The sequence below is a fragment of the Ixodes scapularis genome, unplaced genomic scaffold, assembly GCF_016920785.2.
Source record: "Ixodes scapularis isolate PalLabHiFi unplaced genomic scaffold, ASM1692078v2 PGA_scaffold4__175_contigs__length_147842914, whole genome shotgun sequence".
Taxonomy (NCBI): Eukaryota; Metazoa; Arthropoda; class Arachnida; order Ixodida; family Ixodidae; genus Ixodes; species Ixodes scapularis.
Genome location: NW_024609879.1, coordinates 145,747,067 through 145,762,030, shown reverse-complemented (window position 1 = coordinate 145,762,030; position 14,964 = coordinate 145,747,067). Strand labels below are relative to the sequence as shown.

The 14,964-nt window shown below is 44.3% G+C and overlaps 1 protein-coding gene across 1 annotated transcript in view; it reads right to left on the bottom strand.

Annotated features, from left to right (window-relative positions):
• The window catches only part of LOC8040491 (multidrug resistance-associated protein 1), a 70,756-nt gene extending 57,613 nt beyond the window's left edge, over positions 1-13,143 (bottom strand). The window contains exons 1-2 of the mRNA XM_029969907.4: positions 13,055-13,143; positions 946-1,122 (exon numbers count right to left, since the gene is read on the bottom strand). Coding sequence (XP_029825767.2) covers positions 946-1,122; positions 13,055-13,096 — 219 coding nt within the window. The 5' untranslated portion in view covers positions 13,097-13,143. The remainder of the gene's footprint in view (positions 1-945; positions 1,123-13,054) is intronic.
• Positions 13,144-14,964: the final 1,821 nt, after the last annotated feature.

The following is a 14,964-nucleotide window of genomic DNA, read 5'->3' as shown; positions in this document are numbered from 1 at the left end:
TAGGACAGTGCCTAGAGGACGACATCAAGGACGACCTCGACAACCGTTCTCTAGACCTCGTCCTAGAAGCTGCCCTTGAGGACATTCTAGACGTCATCGGTTGACCTCAAGGACAACCTCTAGGACGACGCCTAGGATGATGCCCAAGACGACCTCAAGGGCGACTTCTAGGATGACCTCGAAGACGATGCCTAGAGATAACAAGGGTGACTTCTAGGATGACCTTACTATCTAATAATGCTGGTTGCCCCCTCTTTTTGTTTTTTAATATTCATACTTGACCCCTCTTTGTTTTTATTTATTCATACTTGCCACGACCAATGGGGAGTTTTCTGTCGGCATGCGAGGACGCATTTTTTCCCAGACCCTAGCGTATAACAGCTTCGCTGTAAAAAGTGTAGGCTTGATCACACGTTTGTCCCCTTGACCTTTGACCTTATATGTACGGCTTGGAAACTCGAGCGGTTGCTCGAGTTTTATACTTCAATGCTTCTAAGACTCTATCATCTTCGGCAATTTTTACCTCAGCCTGGTGGCACAACCTTAACTGAAATGTTTGAAAATGGCAGCCACAATCACTGCTTGAAGCAACTTTGACCATGACCAGATTGGGCCATCCTGAATACAAGGCTTTAGAACTATAGCCTTGACAACACATTAACCACAGCCAGACAATACACACCAGCAACCCTGCACCACAGACGGAAAAAACTGCCCGTCTCTGTATATTTTAAAACGCACTCTAAATGATGGTGCCACCTGACGTGTGACGTGACACCATGACCCGACATCACGGTGTCACAAGAAATCAGGTCATGTCATGTGACACTTAAAGGTCACTTCTCCGGTACATCTTTGAGAAATTCAGCATCACAACAGAAGTCGCAACTTGGTGCGTGGCCGCGGCAAGGCCTCAAGTTGAGGGGTGGAGAGCAAGACACCCACCAGCTTTGCGATGTTGAGCGCGGTCCACGGTATGAGTCTGCTGGAGCTCTTGAGGAGCAGGTACGTCTCCAGCGGGGCAAACAGCCAGAGGAAGCCACAAGGCACCCACACCAGGATAGTGTCCTGGAAGCAGACGCTCAGGTCTGGGTCTGTAGTGTTCCATGACTGGTCAAAGTCCTGAGAAGACAAGGAACAAAAATATCGCCCCAGAATTACTCCTCCGGGGAGTGACACTAGAGAGCGGAGTCTTGCAGTGAAGGAGTAACTGTTAGGGAATAAAATAATTATTTACTCTCCCGTCAACCAATTTGAATTCAGTGGGAAAAACAACAAAGCTGTGGACCTTCTTTGAGCGGCGAGCGGTGTTTGGGAGTCTGTCTGCAAACTACAAGCAGGAGGTGGCCCAACATGCCTCTGCCAGTCAGAACAGATTGGCATTGTGCCATCATATCGGGTTCCATTGCTTTTTATGTTCTGCACTCCCAAAACTCACAAAAGAATCATCAAAAAAGACGAAATACATGCAAAGATAGGTGGCAATGATGTTGGTCGTGTGGGACAGTGCCTTCCAAAAATGCCGAAATCTGGAAGCAAGGCCAGGGAAGAGGGTGCACTCATGCGCAGAGGCTTACTGGAAAAAGGCTTATCGAATGACGGTTTACCTCATAAGGAAGTAAAATGTCGATTTAAGAAGAGAACAAGAGTTTTTGACAAGCCACGCAGATATCGTATGAATTTTCGTAATGTGGAAAAATGTTTCCACATCATTATTTGAAAATACACCACAGCCTTGCATTTATAGCAGACACATCATAGATACACTTCCAATGAAACCGCTTTTACTATACCTGTTTTCACCTCAAGAAGCACAGTAAAAAAAGTATGGCTTCTTGCGGAGCATTACTAATTTCCCTCTTTATGCTAAGAATTGAAATATATGTAGGTGCATTTTAGAGTAGATATACGTTACCTTATCAAGACGTACATGTTTCAAACGCCAAAAGCATCACTACTGTCTCCGATGACCAAATATTTTAAGAACTATTTCGCGCGGCGTATGAACATTGAGCAAAAAGTCTTTTTCTTGAGGTGAAAACGGGTATAGCTCCAAGCAGTTAATACCCCAGTTTCTTAAAGGGAAACTGAAGCGGTTCTGTATTTGAAAAAAAAAACACTTCAATGGCCTTCATTCGGACTCCAGGATCACAAATACCAAGATTATTTTTCTATTTGGTACACGGAGGCTTCAGAAATTAATTTTTAAAGTACCCCCGAAGCACCTTTTTCCCGGGATTTTTCAGAATCTCTGCTCTTGCGCATCTTCAGCGCCTGTCAAAGCTATGCACATGCACTCTTGCTATTTTCAAAAAGGTCAGAAAGAGGCGTCATGACTGGTGTCAGTGCAGAAAAATATACCTCGCAAGCTTGCAATTGCATGCGCTGCCCACACGAGCAACACGCGCTTGGTGGCCCAAAGATGCTTCTATAACGTAACAACTGGTCGGAAGTTTTTCGCGTTTAGTTACGCCTTTGGGAAAAACAAATGTGATATTCAGATTCCCGGGATGAAAATATGCCAGCATTCACTTCTAACTCGTTTTTTTTTCAAGAAGTGTTTCAGCTTCTCTTTAAGGATAGCATAGAACAATTTTCGCATGTCCTATATTACGTACAATATATGCTTAATTTTTCGTGTGTGTGTTCCAGCCTTAACTCCATGTCTCATGGCAATTCTACAGAAAAAAACGAAAATGGCTGGATTAGTGTATCACTCAGATCAGTCTTAAAGGGATACTTCAACGAAATTTGAAATATTCCCGTCGTGTTCACAAATAGGTTGAATATGATCCACAATATCCGTAAATGACAATCGCACGTTTGTATTTTGAGCCTGGTGGCTGTATTTTTCGTTATAAACGGCCCACTCTGGCAAGCGCTCGGAGGAGGCCCAGCGGAGACCACGTGACATCCAACGCAATCGTGACGTAGGTCGTCTCAAGACGAGCAAAGCTACGGCGAGGCTGACGTCGAGAGGATGGCCTAGTCGTTCCAGCCACCGAAGTGGCTGCTTTTGTACGAATTTTGAGTGACGGGTTAATCTTCTATAATCTTGTAGGGGGACAATAGCGACTTCTGTGACACACAAAAGGCATTCTCGGGAAAAGGGGAGTTCCTCCTGCCCCTCTTCTCTCGTCGTGGCCGGAGGCGAGACAACCTCCGTCACTAGCTGCCAAGGTTGCTAGACGGGCATTACAAGCGAGGCGTTAGCGACATCCACCAGGTGCTCTTTGCTAATCGTTTAATTCGTTTTAAAATTCCTTTTCATGACTTTTTTAACAAGATATTGGTATGTTTGATTTGATGGTGCTTTTTTGAACACATATAGACCAAAAAATGAGGGCCGAAATTTCGTTGTAGTATTCCTTTAAGGCAGAGGAACCATGTAAAGTGCAGTGGCATCACTGTAGGTGCCACAAGTTACAATTCAATCACCATCATAATAGTAGTGATGAAACAAAAGTGTGATTAGCCAATCTGTCAGTACATCAGGGCGAGTTTGATGCCTCTTTTTACGTTCGTACTTGAAATTGTGAAGACATGTTCAAAACCGCGCATGGGCAACTTGACTGGAGAGGGAAACTTAAAGGTTATGGTGGAATCACGAGAGTCACTGATGTGCCTAAAGATTGGTTGAGCACATAAATTAGAACAGTTATAGTAACTAGTTCAACATTAACAGTAATAGTAACTAGTAACCTAAGTTACAAGTCACAGTATTGTTTCTTCATGAGGTTATTGTATTTTCAAATATGGCCCGAGAGGCTCTATTGTAATATGGGAGCAGTACACCTAGTCATGACGGGCCAGAAGAAGTTTGATGGTGCGAAGTAAATGCAGAAAAAGCTCATGTCAAAAAAAAAAAAAAAATGCTGCTCTTTACAACATGTGACGTGACCCCGCTGGAGAGTGTGGGAAAATATGAACGATGCTTTTGGCATCACCTCCATTTGCCGTCTTCTCAATATATATTTTTTTAATTTAGAGGTAATGAATAGCGTGCCGGGAAGAGTGAAGCCTGGGTATTCCGAAAATGTGTTTATGCTCGCCGATGTTTTTATTTGAACATGACATATAAGAGCCCAACTACCCAAAACATAATTTGGGGCTTGAAACTATTTTTCTTTCCGCCGAAAACAGCCGGTTGAGAATTGGCCAGTTTCAGTCGCGCACTCACTCTTTTTTATGATCACGTGCATTCAAACTATGTATACCAAATATATTAAAAGTCGTGGGTCATCTAAGGCAAATATTCAATATTAAAAATAGGAAAAAATATGAACCTCATTTTTGTGGCCCCCAGAAGACTGCAAATACGTTGACAGAAAAAAAAATATTGCACAGATTGTTGGAAGTACATGTACACGTCGTTCTCAATGTGGTGACATACCGCGGGTTGGACAATACGATGGCAGCGCACGACGGAACAACGCTGCAACAGACGTGGGGCCGCTACTTCGGAAGTGTCGTTTGTGGTACGGGCCAATCGATCTTCAAGAACAGACCATCGAGCGGAAGGAATATAAGTGCGTCACAATTGCACGACAAATGGTGCATGCAACTTCGTCGTCTGCTACACACGCAAAAGAAGCGAAGAAAAAAAAAAGTGTTAGGGTGTAGCCGTGCGACTTGCAGCCATGAGCTTCCGGGCTCGTGTTTCGGTTTCGAGCAGTTGAGTCTTCGGCTTTATTAAAAATATATGCGACTCTGCAGCAAAATATTGATTGGGTAGTCTCCTCACACCATAATAATGGCCCGTTCACACGATGCATTTTTCTCGCGCATCTAGTGTCGCGAAACGTAGTTTCGCGAAATGGTTGCGCCGTCTGAACGAGTCCGAAAAGGACGCGCGCATCTAAAAAAGGTTGCGCGCACACCTCGCTTCTGGAGCGAGCTTTTGCTGAAACTTTGCCGAGTCCTGTCAATCACTCTGAGGGCGCCGCCAATGGCCGCTCAGAAACGCTCTCACGTGGCCTTTGAGGGGGGAGCGAGCTGTTTGAGAAGACCACTTTGCTGCCAGTGTTGTAGCCAAGCCAAATCCGAAAAAAAAAAAACGAAACCAGGAACGATGGATACTGCCGGCGCTTCCGCAAGCGCGTCAAGCACCACTGAAGGATAAGTGAGTAGCATATCGGAAAAAAAAAAAAATCCAGCGATGGACGAAGACAATTAGGCCTCATTCACACAGCCGGCGTCTCGCCCCGTCCCGGCGAAAGCGCCCTGGGCGCCGTGCCGAAAACGGGACGGTGCGGGGACAGAGGAGTGTTCGAACCAGCGGCGGCGGAGCTGCCGGCAATGCTGGCGGTTTTTAGAATGTGGCGGGAGATGGAGAACACGACGCTGAATGGTTAATGGTGATGACGATGATGTTGGCTTTCAACTGAAGCGCCACTTTATGGTCAACACCCAAACTATTTTCGCGAGTCTAAACGTCATCGTTGTTGCACGTGAAGCGGTACGTGTGAACGAGCACATTTCGCGAAACTTGAGTGTCGCGAAACTGTTGCGCGCCTAAAAGATGCATCGTGTGAACAGACCTTAAATCACCTGGCGAAAAATTTAAAAAAATTTTGGGGAATTCTTGGGGGGTTTTAATCGTCTGTGGTACACCGAGAACACCCGGCGGCTGTATGGACGACGACGTCTCCCCAGAAATCCAGAAATAACCGCTTCGGCTCGAGATTGCACGCATAACACACAACGGCGGTTGGCTTAAGTGCCGGCTAAACGGCCACGCGCCAGCCAAAGTGCAGCCGAAAAGATAAGGTGACCAAATAACCGTGCCCCAGTTGTGAACTACGCAAGACCGGGCCTTCAGCCGTCGCCCGGTCCTTGCTCGGAGAAAAAGGCACAGGGTGCACCACACGCAGAGACAATGGCCTGGCTTCCGGAAGGTTAATCGAACGAGACTAGGCGGTAAACATGTTTACAGAGACGAGGGGCCAGCCATTGTTTAACAAGAACACCTTTGGCGTCTCAGGAGAGTGGGTGTCCCGCAAGGAAAGCGATAACAAAGTTACTCGAAATCATGAGTGGACCATGATAAAAGACGTCCAGAGACAGCCGACTGTAGTTAAGGGAGGAAAAAAGGTGCCGGCATTGATGCCTTAGAATTCATGATACCGAGGCTAGAGGAGGGAAGATGGACAACTCTCTCCCTCGCACAATTATTGCGTAACGCCACGGGGACGTTTCTGTGACTTGTGCTCAAGTGAGCGAATTATCCCTCCTAAGGGGATAACTACATTTTAGTTATTCTTTTAAAAGGTGTAACTCTCCACACAGTGGAAAGTGGGTAGATCTTTAACACCCCAAAATAGAGCACATGTAAAAACATGAGGGCTGTTCTTATTTTCTCTCATTTTACAGAGCGAGGTTTTACAAAATAGAAATACAAATGACAACAAACTGTCTTAAAAAAAAAAAAAAAATTTAGTTATTGATGGAAAAAAAAAAGAATGTTTACAATCCCCTGTAACGCCGAATTAGAGCGCAGCTCTTGAGGAGGAAGAGGGGAAGGTATGGAAAGGAGGCTATGCACCTCCTCCTCTCTTTCACGCCTCCCATTTAGGGCAAAATTTTCCGCTAAATTTGACGGTGAAATTTTTCCGCTAAATTTAGTGGGGAAAATTTTCCGCTAAATTCGGCGGAGAAATTTTTCCGCCAAATTTAGCGGGAAAAATTTGCTGCTAAATTTGGCGGGGAAATTTTTCCGCTAAATTTAGCTAAAAGAATTTCCCGCTAAATTTAGCAGAGAAATTTACCCATAATGCACCGCGCAATTACACCGACGGCGACAGCGACGCCGCTCAAGCCGGAAACAGGCACCTAAGAGCTGGGCTCTAACGGTAGAACAAATATGAACACAGAGTTCTAAAGCTCCCATATAACTATGCGCGTTGCGGAGCATTGCTCATTTCCCCCATTTATGTGGAGCATTAAGAGTAAAGGGCAACTCCGCTCAATTCCAAAAAATTTAGGCTTACAGGTGATTCCATTTGACAAAGCACTACTAAACAGCTCTGCATCTTCGAATTTGCGAAATGTGGAATATTATTTGTGTAATCCTAATTTAAACATCAGCTAATACGGAAACCGAAACTTTAGTTGTGTCCGGCAACATTGGTTTTGTGTCGTCATAGTTATGGCCATGTCACGTCGAACCACGTGGTCTTGCGACGTTCGTGGGGGCGAGGGACAGGACACGTGACGTGGGCAGGTCACTTCACATGGCGTGAACGGTGATGGCCCGGGAAGGACGGGGAAGGGGAGAAGATGAAAGAGGAGAGGGGGAGCGGAGAAACAGGACATGGGGAACAAGTGCAATCTAACAAGCGCGCAGGGCAGCGCAAACTAGCGCACTCGCATTACAGTGATCATGTGGACGCCGTTGAGCCAACACTGGGAGGAGAAACTCATGACGTCATCGTTCAATTTCGCTCCAAGAAGTAAAAACGAGCAAAACCTGAGAATGACGTAGTCATGCCTCTGACATAGTGGCTCAATTTTGGCTGCTCCAACTCCGTGGCATTGACTGCGCTGACGATTGCGCCTCAGTCGCGCGCTAGAGTTGGCAGATGTCGGTGACTTAGCTCGTTTGAAAGTTAGCTGGCCAGCTTATTAAATATAAAGACGGAATTAGATCGTAATATTTGACATGTGGTCTTCCTAGATGATACTGAACAGGGCTGCATAGTTTTCTAATTATCAAAAATGAAGCGGAGTAGCCCTTTAATGTACCGTAAAATACCAGGGGAGCGCCCACCCCACTTTCACTGAAAACTGGGTAAATCTAAAGACATGAGCACTTGTCCCGTGAAATTGGGCACTTAATAACCTATAATTTGCAGAATTCCCAAGCTTGAGATATGTTAATAGTGGGCACTCGAATGAAGTGGGTGCTTCCGTGCAGTACTTATTGATAAGTGTGTTTTAGATTAGACATGCATTATCATATCAAGTCGTACGCGTTTCAAAAGCCTAAAAGCATAGCTTCTCTCTCCGACAACCAAACCTTGTAAGAATTACTTTTTGCGCTGTATGAACAACGCAAAAATCTTCCTTTTTTTCTTGAGGTGAAAAAGAGTATAAGAGTTTATCGTGATAAGAATTTGTTGTATGTTTAACCTACCTCAAATTTGCTGTTGTAATGTCTTACTGAGTATTACAATTCAAATTTTCTGTTTGTAATTTGCTGTCTCAAGATCTTATTGTGTATTATGATTGTGGCTCCTTTCTGATTTTCTACCCAACTCCTGCCTTGGCTAGTGGCAGGCAGTGAAAAATAAGTGAATAAAAATAGACAAATCTGATTTCTGCGATGTTGTTTTTTTAATCACAAGTTCAACAAAGTGAAAACATTATTTCACGGTGCCTTTCAGTCAGCTGGGAATGAAGCCGCAAGCAGCGAGATACTCGCGACTATGTCCCAAGGCTGCCCATAACATATGCAGTGAGTTTCATTTCCTCCAAGGAAATATCATGCAAGACAGCATTAGCCATTCCCTGCAATGTTAGGTTGAGGGAAAAGGCCGTGGTTTCCAGTCAGGCATGCTTGCACTGATGATGCAAAGCCTTTGAATGTGGCCTCTAACAAAGAAAATCAAAATAGGCTATAACTACCATAGCACAATTTATATTTGGCAAGAAGAGGAGTGATAGTTGTGTTATCAGGTAACTGGAGGACCACTCATAACAACCAATGAACTATACTGCAGAGGTTTAAGATATTTAATAACACTGCTGGAAAGCCATTAAGGGCTCATCGAGACATACTGAAAATTTAGTGGAAAGTTAATGGAAAGTTTATCGTAAAATACCGGGCAAGCGCCCACTCAAAATTTCGAAATAATCGCGAAAAAGTGGGGGATGGGCGCTTGTCCGGTCATCAATTTTACATATCAATGTACTGTGCATATTTTCTCAGATCTTGCAAATTTGTATGGGCGCTTAGTGTGGTATGGGCAGATGCGCGGTATTCTATGGTAAGCAAAACTATGAGGACAGTAAGACGTGTCAAAAAGGCAGAAATATTTTTTTAATAAAGGAGTTGCAAAACAATCAAGGGACTATGTAAAAATCAGGTGATAGCCCAATAAGCTTTACTTCTTTTTTCAGTTCCCTGTTAACTCAACATAGCAACTAAACTTCATCAATAGTTTTGTTTGGAACAAGTAGTCTCATTTGACAACACCAAAACGGACTTGTAGCCTCAATTCTTTTTGCGTATTGTCTTTCTCAGGTTCCCCAATTATTATTTATTTTTCTCACTAATCAATTGTTTTAGAGACCACGTCAATAGCCACTTCTTTTCGATGCTGTTCACACGGGCAACATAAAAACACAAATAAGCACCCTACCAAAAACCTACCATGGAGCTCTACAAGCTAATAAATGATATTTGCATGCCCTCGGGCCTACACCAAGCAACTTCGCTAACACATCCAGAGCATGCAGGAATAAATATATCCGTAGCTAAATTATTATATTTTGCTACATTTCTGGAAACTCCTTCACTAGTAATTCTGATGACTTCAAGAGCAGTACCACAAATGATTACCCTTTTTTTTTTTCTTTTATCTTATGCAGTGCACCCCTCCTAAACCAAGTTTGCCAGCTGTTCAGGGGCACAATAAACATCAACTGATTGACTAATTGATCAATGGCGGGAGAGCGCCCAACCCACTTGTACTAAAAATTGGGTTAATCTAGACATAGGCGCTTGTCCGGTCAAATAGGGTGCTTAACCCCTTGCCTACTAAATTTTTTCGTCGAGAAACGTACAGCAAATTTATATCTTAAAGAGGCAATTTGCATTAGAATAAGACTAAGACATTTCCTCGATTTCCAGGTGTCATATCTTGCTCTAAATAGGGATTTCTGCTCAGAGTCCTACTGAAGTGCAGACGCTGAAGTTAATGAAATGCATGCGGGATGATTCACATTGTTTTCATCACTCCTGTAACTGCCCATCAAACTATCGTCCGATTCCTAAAAATCGGAAAGGATTCGTCGTCACATATGTCTGAGCATTAATCCCTCACAAAAAGAAGGTATTGTATCTCTTTGTCTGCTAAGGCGGACATCCGCACCAAAGCCACGCTGTTTTAGCGTAAACGCTCACAAGCGACTGCTTCTTTTTTTCTTGGCTAAATAAAGCGTTATTTTACTGTCAAGCGGCAAAACAAACGAGCAAACTACCCAAAGTAAGTGGAGCAACAAAGCTGGTTTAGCCATCTGCCAGAGAGCGCGCTAAACAAGCGCCGAAACCGAAACGAGAGTCACGCTCGTGGTCGGACTTTATGGTACGTAAGTTGTGGCACGAGCGACACTCATTATTAGTAGGCAAGGGGTTAACGTATAATCTGCAGAATTCCCAAGTTTGGAAAATGTTAACAGTGGGCGCTTGAACGAAGTGGCCGCTTCCACGGTACTTTACAGCAAAACATTTCGAGCTTATCTTTCAGACCTCGCTCCTTATAGAAGGGTGGCCTTTCCCTGCAAACCTGAAACAATCAAAACCTTCGCCTACGAATTCAAACGAAAGCAAGGCCCGTAAGAAGACCTTTTCTGCGTCAATAACCTAGAGGTATGTAAGCAACAGACACAAACAGGGATCGGTCTCACAAATACCGCTCCTAAAGGTGACGAATTGAATCCAGGAACCCAGGAAGCAGTAACCAACGGACGTAAAATGACAAAGGCCGTTGAAAGAGAGGAAGAGAGCATCGCGTCATTGACGTCCCAGCTACACATAAAGCATGCTGTAACAGATGTTTCGACGAAACAGCTGCCAAAGATTTTCCGGATGCCGGCCGAATGCAAACGTTTGCACGCCATTCAAGATAGCGCAATGCACGAGCCAGCGACAAACAGCTGCAAACAAGAGTTTCGATTTACACTCGAAAGAATAAACAAATAGGACGGAGCACAGAACACTACATGTTTCGAACATGTTTAAAATGAACCCTACCAACACGTTTGGTTTTTAACAAAGGGCTTCGGGTTGTTACAACCCCGTCTTTTGTAACCGCCACCAAACCAGCACCGCAGCATCTCCGGGCGAAATAGGAGATGAAAAAACCGCCTTCGGGCAATCGCCTATCTTTCATATTTGGAAAATGTATATTACTTAGCACATAGCCCATCTATTGCACTTTTCTTGGAACACGGCAAAGCGACGGGGCAAACAAACGAGTGCCAGGCAAACGTTCTCAATTTCCCCTTGGTTTTGGCCACACGATAAAGGGGCACAGCAAGAGAGATGTCCCCTGCATTTTTTCACGCGAATCAGATTTACCGCAAAATGATTGATAATTCGGAAATACTGTCCGACACTTAACAAGAAGAGTAAATGCCTTCTCTACCGCTCTTCATTGATCAGAAACCGCATTCCCAAGAAAATTGGTGGAGATTGACAAATCAACTTTGAAGAGGTGCATAAAAGGAAACACGTGATAAGTAGCCTCCACAGAGGAAAACGAGCCACAGAGAATTGACGAGTCATGGCTCTAAACCGGGGCATTTGCGGTCACGAATGGTTGAATGTCTCTATTAAATTTCCTAAAATTAACTGTCTGAAGAGTTGACAAGAGCTGGAGGGGAGGAAAAATGAAAATTACCCCTTCACCATCTTGAGGAAGGTTGGCAAGTAACCTGCTACCCAGTTCTTGAATGGGAACATTTGACAGAAATAGGGGAACATTACTTAAAGAAAGACTTCCAACCAAGCCAAGTTTGCGCAAGTAACGTTCCTCTCCACTTTCTCTTCGATGCAAGAGAGAGACAAAAAATGTTCAGACCTGCTGAAAAACATTTTGCAGGCTGACCTCTTATTCGATATTCCATGGTGCGCTACAGAATATTGTGTAGCGTGCTACGGGATATACTACTTTAATCTAGCTACAGGAAGTTGCAGCAAGTAGTAGAAGTTAATGCACGGTTATTACAACAGCTAACTCAGTCATTCCCTTCAAGTTCCCCTAAACTTTCGGCACCAGAAAGCCCAATAAAATTCAAACGATTCATGACCATTTACGAAAGTAACATCGATCCATATTACTGAACACAACTAAACGAAATACTTTCAGGGTGTATCCAAGCATGCTTCGCTATATTTACTACCACTATTTCACTAGACCAAACGGATCGCGAAAATGATTTTCCAATGGGCGAGCGCTCGCGCAGAAGAGAAGGCATTTTGGAAGAGCTACGCCACGGCTGCGAGCAGGCGCCTTTGCCTTTGATCACGCTTCCTACAAACGGGGGAAAAATAGAAAAAGGGCGTAAAGCTACAGGTGAGCTCTGCTCGCCAACTACCGGTAAAGTTGCGTAATTATCCCGAACGAGGAGGAAGCAAAACTCGTGCTGCGGCCAAGGAGAGAGATTTAAAGAGCCAGCCAACAACTCCAAGAGAAAAAAAAAAGCGCCGATATGATCTAAGAGACAAAGAAAAGCCGCACGACAAAACAGTCGCTCTTTGGGTGAAGATCAGCGCGTAGTAGCTGGACCCTCTCCGAGATCCAACCTTCTATCGAAGATAACTCGGTCGACCCAGTAACAAGCGACCAGATAACCCCGGCATCTGTCAAGAACTGTGCCGTAACGGAGAAGAGCGAGAACAATTAGTGCGACAGGGTCCAGGGACCCTTGCCTAAACCAATAATCCGATTTTATTTCGCACGGGGGACGTGCGTCAAGCTGAATTGACACACGGGCGGCTGCCTTCTTTTAAAGAACAAAAGCGCATGGCGAGGCACTTAGTGGGACGATTCGCCTTGAACCAGGCGATTGGGCAAGCGCCGTCGAAACACCAAGTCCATTTCCGGCGAAATAGTTTTCCTAGAGTGATTTGATGCCGGTTCGGACACGAAGGGGAGGTAGCGTTCTATGCGCAAAGCACGCCTACCGCGCCGACGGAAAAGGCTCGGAAAGTACGCACGCACGGGCCCTGGAAGGCTAGCGTTGCCGCGAACGCGGGAGGGGTCACGTAAATATCGTCCTCCGCCCAATTTAAATGCGAATCGAATCGTATAAAGCGACAAAAACTCACCCAGAACTTGGAGCCGCAGAAATCGTCGAGCGGCACCGCCATGCTCGAAAGCGTGCTGCCAGTGTTGCTGCTGTGCGCTCCCCAGTCGCAGAGAGTTGCGTCAGAAACGGCAGACTGTTCCGGCGAGTGAGTCACACTTTTTTTCTTCTTTGTTTTAGATAAGATATCAGGGACTCGGCGTAGCGCGGTAGATTTCAGAAAAATTCAGGAGCCTTTTCTAGTGGAGTTTTTGTTTCTTGCACTGTTACTGCTTTATTGTTGCCTTACTTCGTCAAGGTCGAAGCCTTGATTGTCATGGTAACGATGGTAACAATATGTTGCAATCTTCCATTTTGTGCGGTTTCGATTCGAAACAAGATTCGAAAAGTCGTCAAAATCGATTCGAAATCGCCAAAATCGTCGCATAGCTTTCTTTTTTTTTTTTTTTTCCGGTCGAAAACGGTTTTTTTTTTTTTCTTTTTTTGTATCTACATAATTTTGTTTGCTGGATTTTTCGCGTCAACGTGAAATATACAGCCCGTCAGATGAATTTAAAAATTAAAAATAAAAACTAGCCAATTCTGTAAATTTTTCAATAGTAAAAAAAAAAAAAAAAAAGAAAAAGATATCGTAGAGCTCCGCGGAGCTTGACGAGCCGGGAGGCCAATGAAACAGCGCTGAAACTAAAAATTGGATTTTTGCCGAGTCACGCCGTTCGCCCGTTCATGATCCAACCAAGCGCCGAGTGTGCCCTTGGCCGCGCTCCAAGAATTTTCCCCCCTTATTATCAAAAGAAAAACAAACGTATGAAAATTGATTCTAGCCTTGGTTAGGTTCTTAATACTGGCTACTTACTGTTGATGCAACAAGGTTTTTTTTGTTTGTTTTTTATGAGGTTGGAAAAGTTGTTTTGTTTCTCCGATTACTTATTTTTTTTTTTTTCCTTGCCTTTTATATGTATGTGCCAGCGAGCTTTGTGTTTTGCTGCACTCGAAACTTCGGGCTTGTGTCTGGCCTGTCCTTCCCCACGGTCCAGGTTTACATTTTTCGCAAATATTTTGTCGGGCCCAAAATTTCGTGATGTGGAGTAATGTGTGTGCTCTACCACGCTGCGACATATTCGCGTGATCAAATTCTCGCGACATTACTGAAGTCGCCAAAATTCGCGAAATTTAGGGCAGGCTTGCTAGAGCAGCGTCTCAGCTGAGATTGGGTGAGAGAAAGCACTGCAAAGGCTGTTGCGCGCAAGCGTCTTTTGAGACGCGGTGTGAGAACCGCTCAGCACGTGCGCTGGCTTTGGCAATACTTTCTTTGCCCCAGTCTCATCTGAGACGCCGTTTCTAGCAAGCCGGCCCACGTCCTAGCTAAAGTTACTGTCGTTTACAGTACTTACCCAGCATACTCATTTGGACTTCGCTGTATAGTTGGTTCCGTTTCTTTTTTTTTTTTTTTTTCCTTTCTTTTTTTACAATTTCGGTGGTATGGAAGTTGTCGAGGTAATGTGTACACCAATTAGTGTTGGGAAGTGCGTTGCACTCCAAGTACTACTGCAAGTGGGTTTAGGAAACTTGTACTGTACTTTTAACTACATTCTCTGAGCATGTTGTACTCAGCGTTTAAGTGCTTTAAGTAAAGTACGAAGTAAATAAGGGGTGATATACTTCAAGTAAAGTAGTAAGTACACTGCATGCAATCTACTTGAAGTAAAGTACCATAAATAGAATGTACTTTCAAATTAAAGTACAAATACTTTTTAACACGATCTTTCATGGTGCCCTTTCATTCCCCCTATACAGTGATTTAGTAACTGGTAGCTAGGCATTGCCGCACGGGTAACCAGGAGGTGCATGCCCTATTTTCGGAATTGGCGGCGAATATTGGATAAAGCCGAGTGACCACAGACAGTTATTACGAGATACGGCGCCAAATTC